Here is a 14580-nt window from a genome sequence, read left to right on the forward strand (position 1 = left end):
CCCTCCCTCCCCCGTCGTCTCCGTCGATCGCAGTCTACAGGGAGTTGCATCTCCTGCCCCAAACCGAGAAAGACCTAATCCTCGATTCCATGGAGACTGAGTCGCCGCAATCCTCTCCTCCTCCTACTCCTCCCGTAGCTACCGTGAATCCTCCGGCGCAGCCTGTTTGCTGGACCGAGGTGGTGCAGAAGAATCTGACGCCGCAGCCCCAAGAAACCATCTCCAACCGGGTGTTCGGCAGCTGCACGTCGAGCAAGGGGATCTCAGTGGCGGTGGTCGACGCCAACGCCCTCATCCACGGGGACAAACTCGCCGGTTGCGCCGACAAGTTCGTGTCGGTGCCGGAGGTGTTGGAGGAGGTGCGCGACCCGGTGTCGCGCCAGCGGCTCTCGTTTCTGCCCTTCCCTGTGGAGACAATGGAGCCCTCACCCGAGTTCCTCAATAAAGGTGAGATCTTTATTTGTTCTTCTCCTTTTTCCTTGTCCTGCAGTATTTCTAGTGTCCCCCAGTTTCAATGGGAACTAAGAGACGCACTTTGAGAAGACTTGGGTGAAAAGAAGTGATCTTTTATTGTTTGTTGTTCCTCTGGAAGTTCATATACATTATAGAAACATGAGATCCTTTTTGTGGCAGCTAAGTTTGATGCTTCTGTGATCCATGGCTTTGTGATATCTGCACTTACATTCTGTGGTCTTCGATCGCTGATGTATGTGTTGGACAACATTTCATGATTAACTTTATAGTTTCTGATGTTGATTTCAATTCACATTATAGAATTCTGTTACTTTTGTATGTATATGTGTATGAGGTATGTAAGGCGTGCATCTTTGACGTGCCCATTTATTTATTCATTTCTGTGAACCTTTCTAACTTGTGACTTTATTTCTTATGAGCTTAATGTACTAAATTTACATGACATGTCGCCACAACAGTTGTCAAGTTTTCTAGTGAAACCGGGGACCTGCACACACTTTCAGATGTTGACCTTAAGCTTATTGCACTGGCTTACATGTTAGAAGCTCAAATCCATGGAACTGATCATCTAAGGGACAGACCTCCTCCGCTTCATGTGGTGGATGTGAAGAATCTACCTGAGGCTCAAATGCCTGGGTGGGGTTCCAATGTGCCTAATCTGGCAGAATGGGAGGCCTTGGAGCAAGCAACTGAGGGAGGCACTAATCATAATTCTAGAATACTTGCACTTAAAGATCTGAATGATCAAGTTGAACCTGAAAACAGATCTGGTCCCAAACCTAATGAGCATACATCTTTCAGTAGACCCAGAAGATTTTTTGCTCCAAAAAAAGAGATCAAGTTAGAGGGAAAAAAGATGGTTGCAGCTGGAATTGATGCTTCTCAAGGTGAGAATACTGAAAATGCAGATGATTGGCTCCCTGCAGTTAGTCGAAGCACTCACAGAAGATATTTGAGAAGGAAAGCAAGGCGTGAATTGTCCAAGGCATCGGAGGAAAACAGACACCCATCCTCCAGTCGGGACGCGGACACCGAAATATCTGAAGGCAACAATGTTCACTCTGATAGTGAGGAAGAGTTTGCTGAATTTGACAAACACAAAATTACTCAGGATCACTTTGAAAATGGGTTTTCTGCCAATGAAGAACAAATTGAGGGGGGCGTCGAAGATGTGAAATTGAATTTTGATACTTTACAGCCTTTACAAGAGGAGAAAGAAGATGACATACTCAGGACTGTTATAGGATCTGATCATACAGCAATTGAGGAAGATAGCTCAGGCAATGTACATGATTTTTTTCAAAGTGAAGAAATCAATGAGTTCAGTAAAGAATTGGATAGCCTAGAATTGAATAGTCAGTCTGATGGAAGCATTGATACAGCTGACATTGATGACGAAAGCAGTGAGCAAAGTTGGATGCTGAAGTCCTTATCAGAGTCAAGTGTAGCTTGTGTTACTAGTGACTATGCTATGCAAAATGTTATTTTGCAAATTGGTCTTCGCCTATTGGCACCAGGAGGAATGCAGATTCGTCAGATGCATAGGTTTGAAGCTAAACAATTGATTTGATTTGTTAGTTTCTTTGTTTTCAGACTTTGCCATTTTACTTGCAATGTTTCTTGGGTTAAATTAGCAACTTTTAATTTTCTTTTCCTGATGCATGGTCATAAAACAATGGTGTAAGATAAGCGTAGTTGTCTGTCCTTGCTTATTGAGTAGTGTTAGCTAACATGGCTCTTGTGGTATACCAGACAGATGCTCTTAAAAGTACTTGGAATGTTATATACATTAACTGCAATTATATACAAACCAAGGATTTTAATTTCGAATAATACTACCTGCTATCGGGTGGTACTATCTACTGGGGCTGCTTCTGCCCTGTTACCACCCTAAATCGGTTGATGACGGTCGATTTCGATCGTCACCGCCCGCTACCGAGTGGTATTAGCCGAGGGAGAGCCGAGGGAGAAGAAAGAAGAGGGAGAAGAAAAGGAGAACCTGGAGATCCGGTGCCGCTCTCCCTCGACGATCTCGATCCGTCGTTGCCCTCCATAGATGAGACGTCGCCTCCTCCTCGTCTAAGGCGACGAGTCCTCGGCGTCGTTAGTGACTTCTCCTCATCCATACGGGGAGAAGAAACGGAGCGTCGTCGAGGCGACGTTTCTTCTCCCCATGTGGGCAGAAGAAACGAGGGGATGAGGCGGCGACGTCTCCTTGTCGCCCTTTTTTGCTCGGGGGGGAAGGAAACCTCGGTTTCTTCTCCCCACGCGGGCAGAAAAAGGAGGCGACGTCACTTTTTTTTTACTTATATATATATATATATAATATATATATATATATATAATATATATATATATATATATATATAATATATATATATATATATCGAGCGGTATATCTTGGTGTACCGCTCAGTACTCTGTATCGTATTGTACCAAGCTATGCTCGAAACTCCAGTACAGTTCAGGTTTGCAAGCTGTTGCAATTGTGGACATATATGAATAGCATTATCTGATTAAAATTTAAGCAGGATGAATATTTATTATCCATCATTTAGACAACTCTTTTATTCAAAAAGAGCATCTTAAGAAAAATCTAATATCAAGGTTTAAAAGGTTTAAGTGGTGTGGACAGAAACAGACTAGACACCTGCTCTTAAATAGCTGTATATGAATTTAGTTGCATGAACCCCAAACTTTTGGGAGCCTATGGATTATGTATGCTTGATCATATCATAGCGTGCTCATATCCTTGTAAATTTACCACAAGCTATACTTATAATGGGGTTTCTTTATTTATTTTTGTTTTGGAATCATTACTTCTGTTTACAAAATGAATAAGACGTAACTAAGTTGGACCTCTAATTTTTCATAGGTGGGTTCTAAAATGTCATGCTTGCAATAATGTGACACAAGAAATTGGGAGGATCTTTTGTCCAAAATGTGGCAGTGGTGGCACCTTAAGAAAGGTTTCTGTAACAGTTGGTGAAAATGGGATTATAATGGCTTCACGTAGACCGCGTATCATCCTTCGAGGCACAAAAGTATGTTACTTGTTCTTTCTAATGCTCAGCAATTTTCTCTTTTACTGCCCAGTTTTCTTGTTAATTGAAGCATATGTTTTATTCATGAATCAGGTAATGACTATGCTTGATCATCTTAAATTCACTATGTAAAAATATCACGAGACTTCACTTTGCTTTTACCATAATCTTTTGCAAGGCATCTTCAAGACATGACAAATGCTGAAATACATGATTTTCCTCGTTTGAGAATTAAGAAAGCAAATAACAAAAGTTGTATTGTGTAGGTTATGGAACATGTTATTGGTAGCAGTGTTATAAGTATCTTTGGATGGAACAGTCTGTGAAAGTAGGTGTCTTTTAACATGCTGCAAAACCAGAGTAGAAGGTCATGGCTATGAGGGATACCCCTTCAGCAAGGGTATCAAGTTAGTTTATTACATGTTTATGTTACGATTACTTTCTATCTTATGTCAATTATCTTATGATGGTTTTTATGAATTATTCGTTAAACAGATTAAATTATCCTTTTTCCCAAAATTCTTTACCCTGAAGTGATTTTGCTTTTGTTTGAAGGTGCTCTGTGCAGCAATATAGGTTAAAGGTGAAGATTCTTTAGTTTTACTCTATTGTCATCATAGATTGATGTTTTCTTTACCAATTCTTCCTTCCATTCAAACATTACATAATATGCATACTAGAAGCTTATAGAGGACTTGAACTCAAGGCCTGTTAACTTTGCACACTGCACCTACACCACTAGGATGATGTTAATTGGATATTTTAGGGCCACTTCGATCACCTTTATCGCCATTACTATATGTTCTAATCATCGCTTTTTCATTTCACCCTAATTTGTTGGTGATAGCAAAAAATAAAGATGCCATACTTGGTACTGCATATTGCCCATTTCTTGCAATGCTGTGCTATATACTGGTGTAGGATCATGTATGTACCTTGGAGACCACTAGACTAGCACAGCAAAAGGGGTGCATTCATACTGCTTGTTGGACTGATGCCAGCATGGTGTGTAGACTGCCACATTCGTGGTTTATTTCTTCAACTATAATGTTCTTGGGCTTTAGTAGTTGACATATGAAATCAGTGTCTCTTTCCACTGAGATGCCTGTAGCTTAGATACAACCTAATGGGTGATTATAATTCTTCATCCTTCATCAAGTTGTAGCTTAAGATACAACCCGATGGGTGATTATAATTCTTCATCCTTCATCAAGTTTGATTTACTGCTGCATATAACCTGACTAGCAATTACTTTGAGGTTATTTCTAGACTGAACTGCCAACTATTGATTTTTTTTCTTTGTTGGGTCTCGAGTTACAAGATAGAATGATTCAGTAAAATTTTGTTATATTGTAGGGAATTTTTTATAGTCTGTTTTGCTTGAACATTAACTATTCACTAAACTTAAAGGAGGATGACAGGAATTCTACAGATTACTTGAATTCAATAAATTATTTTTTTGCTAGTTTTACTAATTATATTGTTCTCTAAATTCTGAATAATGACAAATGTTAAATTTCTTTTTCCAGTTTTCACTTCCTTTGCCTAAAGGTGGAAGAGAAGCCATCGCAAAAAATCTCATCTTACGAGAAGATCAACTTCCACACAAGCTACTTTATCCAAAATCAAAGAAGAAAACAAACAAGCAGGTTATACTATTTTCATGATCATCTTTTGCTGCTACTGTACATCCACTGGCAACTGCATGTAGCTATTATTCATTTTCTTTCTTTTCATTTTATTCTGACCTGATAATTAGATCAATTTGATGTGCATGATTCTATATCATTGCAGGACGAAGACTTTCTGAGCGTAGATGACATCTTTTCTCACTCTGGCGAGAAAAGAGTACCACTCAAGCCTCCTGTGAAGAAAGCACTCTCTATGTTTAGTGGAAGAAGAAATCCTAATGACAATCATTTTTCTCGTCGTAAGCGTTAAAAACTAGATGTTACACACCAGCAGTTGGATATATCTATCCTGGCAGTTTTGTTAAAGGTGTTCTCTCAATTAGGAATGGCATTTGTTTGAAAATACCGGAGTTTGTTCTACATGCCTGCTATCATGCTGAAATTTAGCTGGTGTTCATAGATTGGGATGCTTGTTTTACACCATGGAGTGCAATGTCAAACTTCAGTTTTGGATATGATCCTTCTTCCGGGTTGAAATTTATTTTAATGGGTTAATTTCTTTAGATTCAGCTGTTCTTGCACCACCACCAGCTTGACCATCTGGTGGGTTTCATGGCTACTTGCTAAGTACATGCTTGTCCCCACGGATTATTTCTTTTGTCATGATAGTTTTTTATGTGTAATATGCTTGCAATTTATGGGGCCATACCTGAAACCTCACATATGAACAGCTTGAGAATAGAAGTGTGATATGATATATTTTAAGGTTATGTGGGCCATCCCTGTATTTTTTATATTTTTAGTGATGCAAATTAAATCACCTTCTGCTTTCTTTTCTCAAATTGATTTCTCAGCAACAAAAGACGTATCTAATCATACGAACAGATGAGCAGATTTAATTAAATGACGCAAAACCTGTGACCTCAATCTTAAACTTTTTGAAAATATTTAAATGCAACAGGACATATTCGACATCAGTTAGATGATTAATCTTTTTAAAACGTATCGTGAAAATTATGACGCATGATTTAGTGCAACACCTTTGTTTTTTTAATTTGAGCTTAAGTGTTTTAAATCAATGAATTATATTCAATGGTTTGTCATGAATTTGGTTAGAAAAATGAGTGATAAACGGGTCTCGATATTTTGTAAAGATAATGATTTTATAAATAATTCAATAAATATTTCGTGTGCAAGGGAGGAAAAGGAGTAAAAAGAATAAACATCAAGATGTCGAGTATATTAATGTAGGTTTTACATATGATCTTGTAAAGTCAATCAACGCCTAATATTATCCCAAACTCCTATATAGTCCTATGTCACTCGGGTGGTTTTAGAGTATTAAAATTGGTTGACGTTTTATATTACGTCGCAGCCTACAGAAAATAGGTCTTGGCATATAAAAACGGTTTTGAGACAATTTTGCCTATTCTGGTAACAATCGCTCTAAAACCATGCAATCTGCTTTTGCTCATAATTTTCAAGTAAGAATACATAAAAACAAGACAAAACATATTGCCAAACTTATATACAAGTAAACAAAAATGACGAACGGTCCAACTTACGGGTACATGACGACTATTCGGGACAATCCTCTCTCACTTAAAATGTCAACGTCCTCATTGATGCTTAATGGTAGGCTTTGATGATAGCTTCTTCGTGTCGTAGAGTATCTTTAGGCTCCCAATTGGTTTCTATCCAAGGAAGATTTCGTCACTTCATTGGGTACTTGATTTGTTATGATCCATTATGTAGCCTCACCTTTTGATATACTAAAATTGCTTCAACTCATTTTTTGTAAATGGCTCTAGTCGAGGTAGTTGAGTTGAAATATTTTGGGAAGTATCTTGTGGATCTGAATGGTAGACTTTCATGTTATTTGCATGGAAGACATTGTGAATTTTGAGTCATACTAGCAACTATAACTTGTGAGAGATATTGTCTACCCTACTGATAATTAGGAAAGGTCTTTCATACTTGTACATTAGCCCCGTATGCACTTTATGTCTAAAAAACTTGAGTAATATTGGTTAGAGTTTCACTAGTACCAAGTCATCGACTTTGAACTCTTATGGTTGTCTTCCCAAATCTGCCCACATCTTCATCTTTTTGACTATCTTCTCCGAATATGCTCAAGTAATATATGTATTTCGATGTCACTATTTTATCGATACGAGGTTTCGCTTCCTCTTATAAGTTTTCTATCCCACGAAGCCTTTGTTGGCCTTAGCATAGCTCCTCAAGACTCACTTCAAAAACATCAAGATGGGTTTTTGTAGTTATAAGTCTCTCCTTATGGCTTTTCTTTTCGATTAGTGCTTCGGATTGCACTTTCTCCACTCGTGAAGAATAGTCAACTTTTTGCTCGTGATTTTTGTTGTCGTGCTCTTCATAAGTAGCTTTAATAGCTTGAGAGTCACTTTGCATTTGTAGCTCACCTACGACTACTTGAGGCAATGGTCCAACTTATCCCATCTTACTCAATTCGTCACGATGCTTCGTTATAACGAGATTACAAATTTTTACTATTTGCTCGAATTGCTTGCTTGCTCTGATACCAAAATGTCATAACTTAGTTGTAATTACCTAAGTCATGAGGCACTTTTGTGTTATATATCCGCGAAGGATCAACTTAGTTGCAACATCGCTCAAGTTTCGAAGAACCTATAAAAGAGCAAATTGATTAATTCCAAAAACGAGCAGATAATTTTACAAGTAATTTAACAAACACGTGTGAAAGAGAGAAAAGAGGGAAAAAAAAATCAATGGCTTTAGAAAATTAACGAACCGTCACAAGTCCATAAACGACTCATCAGGTGTGACGCATTAGCAAGTTTCGTAGACTTTTACACGTGAACTTATGAATCTAATTAATGCCCAACACTACCTTAAACCCTCATCTAGTCTTGTGCCACCCAAGTGATTCTAAGATACTAAGATGGCTGATATTTCACCTCACACCACAATCAATAAAAAATAGATCATTGCATATAATTTTTACTTTAAAAACATATAAAAACAAAACTATTCCTTAAAAACAAAACAAAACATAACATATAAAAACAAACAAAAATAACAAACGATCATTAATAAATCAATTATTTCATCTGGTCATGACTGTTCGTTAATAAGTCAATTATTTCATCTGGTCATATCAATATTGCTGATCTATTATAACTGAAGCAGTCATCATTTTATTCTGCCTGGTATTATAAAGAAGCAACAGAAACAAAAACAAAGCATCACATCTCATTCAGGAAAGAAAAAGAAAGCTTCATTCAGGAAAGAAAAAGAAAGCTGTCAAGTGATGCCAAATCACAGCAAACCTTTATAGACCTATCATCTCAATGGTTTGCCAAACAATGAAGTGTACACAATAAAATCTTTCTGTACCCTTTGCATTCACTTTTACAGCTTCAGCAGGCAAGCAACGGATTGTACAACGAAGGAAGAAACAGATGACCAAGTGAAGCTGGAATAAGGTATTTCCTGTGTGTGCTGTGTGAATTTACATGATGGGGAAGGGTTGCAGCTATGAAGACAAAGCTAGCTCTGCCCATGCCAAAGAAGACTCTTTGAGAATGGCAGCTGCTGACAAGTCAATTCCATTCTCCAACATGGCACTTACTGTTTGCATCGACGGTCTCTTCACGGGATCAGATTCGAAGCAGAGGCTCACCACACTGCAGATTACTGCAAGGTCTTCTGACTTCACATATTCCAGTTCAGGGTCTACTAGCTTTCCTATCTCTTCTGGGTGTTGAAGATACTGTGTTGCCTGCAGTAAATCGGAAACCATTACATCATCAATATAGGATATTGGATGATGCAGAAGAATGCAGTAAAGGTTATAGCAAACATCAATCATATGGTAATTCATAATTAAATCATCAGCAACACATGAAGCAAGTTCTTTAGAGAAAAGTGAGATGCAAGTCTTGCAAGTATAAATGATCTATTGGTTAATTGGCTTTGTTATCTAAAAATTGAATCCTCTGTTACTGATTTTGATTAGAACGCAATTAAGTTCCAAGGTTCATTAGCAACTTAAGATCTAATCTACATGGAAAGGAAATATTTGCGTTGCAAATACAGCTTTGCAGTATGCATTATGTAAGAGCATCATGTTAATAAGGAAAATTGGGGTTTTTGATTCAAGTAACAGTACTAAATAATATATGCCTTACCCAATTTACCAAACACCCTCTTTCTTTGCAATATGGAGGCCTTCCACTAATTATTTCCAGTAAAAGCACTCCAAAGCCAAATACATTTTGGCGAATTTCCATGTCTTGTTGCTCTTGAGAGTCCATGTATCCAGAAAGAGGGTCTTCATCTGCGATGTAACTATCTCTATTCTTGGATCTTGAAAATATCATATTCCAACTCTCAAAATCGACCAACTGCAAAAGCAAACTTTAGTGAGGTTTTAATGTTCTAGAAAACATAAGCTTACATATCTTTGTAAACAAAAGTTAACCTTTAGCAAATTTATGCTTTTGTGAAATATCACAATAAGTCTTCATACCTTTGGCGAATAATCTTCAGTAAGATATACTGCATTAGAGCTCAGTTCAGACATTATAAATGGTGGTTGCAGTTCCATGTGCAAGTACCGCAACCCACGAGCAACACCTAGTATTACCTTCATGCATCTAATCCAAGATAACTGGGATCTTTCACCATCTAAATTTAAGAAGCTATAAGATGACTTCGATAATTATCCTATTCTAATATACTTGATCACATAAATAGGATGGCATGTTATCTGACTTACAATGTAGATGCTCATATAATGTCCCATTAGACGCATAATCAAGTACCAGCATTCTTGAAAAGGGTTCATTTTCTTTGCAGTAACCCAGCACTTTTGCTATATTCTCATGATTTAACCTTGCCAGATCTGCCACCTGAAAAGCTATAAGTTTCATTGATGTTCTACAGAAAATTCTCCTATATATCAAAATAAATTGCACAAATTAATTACCTTGTTGTGAAAGGAGAACTCGAGATAGTTTGTCCACTGGTCCTCCAAGATGCATAGTGAGGTGACAGCAATTTCAGTCCCATTCTTCATTGTTCCTTTGTAGACTACACTGTCTGGAGAAGATCGGATTATATTGCTGAAATCCTCACAAGCTGTTTCAAGGTCTTCTCGACTAAATCTTGGGATGTTTTTCAACAATTCACCATCTATTTTGGAACAATTAATCAGATTTGTCAGATACTGATATTGAAAGCTATGCAACTCAGCAAAAGAGTATGAAAACAGTACAAGGTTATGGCTAACCTATTGATATTGGTATGACATCCTTCCAATGCCTATTTTTCTTCCAGGGAACTTTTACAGAGGATTTTAGCTTACAGCTTTTAACAGCAGTAGATATTCCTGTAATAATGCATACAACTACAAGAACTCCTGTAGTGACCTCTAGAATCAGAAGCCATTCTGGTTGCCGTGGACTCTTGTGCTTGTGCCCCTCAGTAGATTGTTTATCTATCTCCTTGGTCATCCCCTGGCTTTTGTTTGAGACACCTTCATAAGATATATAAACTACCATTAAACAACCTCTCAAATGATACCACGGCAAGCAATTAATTGATAAGATGTACCAAAATATTGTTCCTAAATAAATTTTAAAAAATATTTCTGAGAAATTAGCAGGATCCTGCATTCCACAAACTGCAAGAAATAATTCTCAGTAGATGTATTGAGCCACTTCCGCTAACTCAAATATATAGATTACAGGAAGTTTTTGACTGACAGTTTAGACATTAGTATCCAACCAAATTATGGCTCATCATTTTATACCGCAACTGCTGAAGAAGTCCTATAATCAATCAAATATGATAGTCAGCTGGTCTGTATTAGAGAAGTGCAAAGCGATTTTCAGAGTCTTGTCATCCATAAGTACTGCTCAAGGTTCAAAACAAAGGAAGCAGATGAACTACGTAATTTGGTTCATCTGTTCCAGTCCTCTTAAGTTTTCTTTAGAAATTTATGCTATAGTCGTAGTGCCAGAAGACATGGATGGACATGTAGATTTAAACTTGAAATATGATATATGTTTTGTATATCTGGTCTAAACGTATGCACATGCTAACTGGAGCATACCATTGAAACATATTTTAGTAATCGGAGCTTAGTGGTTTTCTATATCTATAACAAGAAGTTCAGGGTTTCCTCAGACTTGTCTTAAATGCAAACAAAAATTTTAGAAGTTCATTTCCTCTTGATCATAGTCACTGTCATGAAAATGCTTGTGAAAGGAAAAATACAGAAGCGAAATGGTACTGCTACATGATTGAGGAGTACGCTGCAAAACTGAGTATTTATCACCAAAACAGTTTCCTTGGAAGCTTGACCTGCAGATGGATCCAGGAAAACTTGTGAAATTTAGATAAGATAAAAGGAATGATTAAAAAATTGATTTACCTTGGAAGATACTTCAAGCATGATGGTATTTGTCCAACTAAAAAATTATAGGAGAAATCTCCAGTTCTTAGTTTAGTTAACTGGCAAAGGTCAGTGTCGCTGTCGTTAGATGTGTACCTAAATTTATTAGAAGTAGACATTAAAATCATTTAAGAGCATATGAGAAATAAGTTGATAGAAACTAATCATTGTCAAGTGATTGCATAGTCGGGGATATCATGTTTATACTTGTACCCAAGGTTCATCAGTAATATTTGTTTTGGAATGTGGATATTCTCTAAGTAGGCATAATTTGAGAGATCATATATATATGTGATTTTTCAGCTTTGCTATAAAAACTTTAACTCTGAGGTCAAATCAGAGAATATACTTCTTTCTTTAGCATACCTTGGAGAAACTTTTTATCCAAGTTTTACTTTTTCATGACAAAGGAAGAGTGGTTAAAAAAAGCCTACGACTAGAAATATGAGCTTAAATTAGTGGTTAAAAAAGAACTATCTCTTATAATGTGAGTTATAATTGAAATTAGATACATTCTCTGTAACATTTAACAACCTCTTGAAATTTATCTTTTATATTTCAAGTATTAACTCGCTTTCTTACATGTAGAAGACTAACGTCAGATGAGCCCTCAAGTTCTAATTATAAGATAGGTTTTAAGTTTCATGCAGCTCTACATGGCACATGTTTACCAGCTAAAAACTCGTTATATATGTGTCATATAAAAAATTATAGAAAAAAAATTTCAACCACATTGAATCGTCATATCGCCACCTTTTTTTTTTTTTTGTTTACCTTACAGTTCCAAATGTCTATATGTTAGACAATCTTGTATATGTCAATGATCACTCCAGAAGAATGAATTTTATTAGAACAAAAAATAGAAAAGGCATGGCAGAGAAGTCATCTCAACTATTTTGGGTCGGCTGCATCTTTTATTGCTTACACAAAAACAAAGAAAATTTATGAGTCAACATATATCACAGAAAAAAAGTATAACATCGCTTACATGCCATGCAAAGAAGCAGAGGAAGTTGAATTGGTGGTTCCTGGAATTTGTCCCTCAAGTCTGTTTCTATCCAATCGCAACTCTACAAGATTCCCCAGATTACCAAGTTCTGGTGGTATATTGCCGGTCAACCCATTGGAACGGAGATCTCTAAAAGTAAGAGAAAGGAACACTATCAAGCCAACAAAACATAAATTAAACAACAAACATAGATTATCCAAGAATGAAAGAGTGACCGATTCGTACAATTTCATGAAGCCAACAAAACCTAAATAAATCAGAAAACACAGATCATCCAAGAATCAAAGAGTGACCAATTCGTACAATTTTATGATGCTTGTCAATTCTCCAAATTTAGGGGGAATAGGACCAGTGAGTCGATTCACACTCAAATCCAACACAGTAAGGTTCTTCAGCATTCCAATTACTGTTGGTATTGTGCCTAAAAGCAAGTTATTGTTCAAATACCTGCATAAGAAAGGCACAGAACATCAAGAACTAGTAAGTGCATAATGCTACACCAATAGAGCACATACAGTTCTTGCAGGCAACCAAGAAATCTTAGTTCTGGAGCAAGAAATCCTTTTAACGATCGGCCGGAAAGGTTTCTGCAAAATGAAGATAAGTATCAAGAAGATTTCACTGTAGATCTAATTGATCTCCCAAGTCTATTAGACATAACCCTAAAGAACTAACAGAGCAATGCGCCAAACATGTTATCCTATGGGAAGAAAACACCAAATCAACCAGAAATCTCTTACAGCGAAACCACACAGTCCCGATTCCGGGAGCAGATCACACCAGTCCAGTTGCAAGGACTTGCATCAATGGAATTCCAGTCGGACAAAACTGAGAAAGGGTCTTCAAATGTAGCCCGTTTGAAGGCGGCCAGTGCAGAAACTACAAGGAACCACTTCATCTCCGTAAGCACATACCGAAACCAACTCATCCTGACCACAACAAAGACTTACCTTCGTAGTGAGGGAAGGAGTACGCAGGAGAGAGAAGAACTCCCCATTTGACAGCAAGAAGAAGAAGGAGAAGACGCAGCAACTGGAACCCAGCAATCGGTCTCTTCATGTTTCACCACACACTGCCTCTAGAACCTCCCATGAAGAAGCGAGAAGCCAAGACTGTACGCGTCAGGAAGTGCAGGGAATCGGGAGAGGGGATCTCAGCGGTGAAGTAGGAGGAGAGAGCACATGGAACAGAGTCATGGAGTCGGTGAAGGTGAAGGTGGGCTTTAAAGTAGCAGCTGGCAAGAGGAAGGAAGGAAGGAAGGGGGGAGGAGAGAAGGGGAGAATGTCTCCTGTTGGTTTTTGTACCATTGAAGGCTACCATTTAAGAGGAGGAGGGAGAACAAAAGCACATGCAATCCACTTGTGTTCATCAACTGTAGGGTTTCTCATGGGGACATCACCACTACCACACTCTCACCTTTAAATTCATCATGTTTTGTTTGCTAGCATTATAGATAATAAATTTTGCTATGCAATGGGTGACATTTTTGCAAAGTTTGCAACTCTCTTCAATATTACATGAATCTATAAAATTCTTTTGAAATGATGATAATATTGTGGGATCAATTACATAAATCTTTTGTTTTTTTTTCGACTTTTACCACGAAACTCATTACTATATCTTCCCTATTCATTGCGGGTTGGTTATTCGTCAGTACGGGTTTAGCTTATGACATGTTTGGAAATCCTCGGCCAAACGAGTATTTCACAAAGAGCCGACAAGGTATTCCATTGATAACCGACCGTTTTGATTCTTTGGAACAACTTGATGAATTTAGTAAATCCTTTTAGAAGACCCCCAATGACCATAGATCGAACCTATCCAATTTTTACAGTGCGATGGTTGGCTGTTCACGGACTAGCTATACCTACCGTTTCTTTTTTGGGACTTATAAAAATATAAATTTTAGATTTTTTTAAAAATTAAAAGTTACATAATTTTTTGGATTCGAAGTTAAATGATTAT

The 14580-nt window shown here is 37.4% G+C and overlaps 2 protein-coding genes across 4 annotated transcripts; one reads left to right on the forward strand and one right to left on the reverse strand.

Moving 5' to 3' along the window:
- Positions 1–5712, forward strand: LOC135650167 (RNA-binding NOB1-like protein). The gene is made up of 5 exons (XM_065169356.1): positions 1–447; positions 933–2019; positions 3350–3518; positions 5048–5167; positions 5313–5712. Exons 1-5 carry the CDS (start codon positions 90–92, stop codon positions 5457–5459), a joined length of 1881 nt encoding a protein of 626 aa, XP_065025428.1. The 5' UTR covers positions 1–89; the 3' UTR covers positions 5460–5712.
- Positions 5713–8454: 2742 nt separating this feature from the next.
- LOC135648451 (probable LRR receptor-like serine/threonine-protein kinase At1g63430) lies at positions 8455–13934 on the reverse strand. Of its 3 annotated transcripts, none has more exons than XM_065166163.1 (13): positions 13566–13934; positions 13356–13494; positions 13131–13202; positions 12919–13062; positions 12595–12744; positions 11586–11702; positions 11466–11515; positions 10440–10685; positions 10137–10342; positions 9927–10059; positions 9678–9835; positions 9337–9552; positions 8455–8927 (listed from the first exon to the last, which is right to left on the reverse strand). In XM_065166163.1, exons 1-13 carry the CDS (start codon positions 13672–13674, stop codon positions 8682–8684), a joined length of 1986 nt encoding a protein of 661 aa, XP_065022235.1. In that variant the 5' UTR covers positions 13675–13934; the 3' UTR covers positions 8455–8681. The 3 variants fall into 3 exon arrangements, with proteins under 3 accessions (XP_065022235.1, XP_065022233.1, XP_065022234.1); XM_065166161.1 differs by having other exon boundaries at positions 11448–11515; XM_065166162.1 differs by having other exon boundaries at positions 11451–11515; positions 13566–13933.
- Between the last annotated feature and the right edge of the window lie 646 nt (positions 13935–14580).

Source organism: Musa acuminata, chromosome BXJ3-9 (genome assembly GCF_036884655.1).
Source record: "Musa acuminata AAA Group cultivar baxijiao chromosome BXJ3-9, Cavendish_Baxijiao_AAA, whole genome shotgun sequence".
NCBI lineage: Eukaryota > Viridiplantae > Streptophyta > Magnoliopsida > Zingiberales > Musaceae > Musa > Musa acuminata.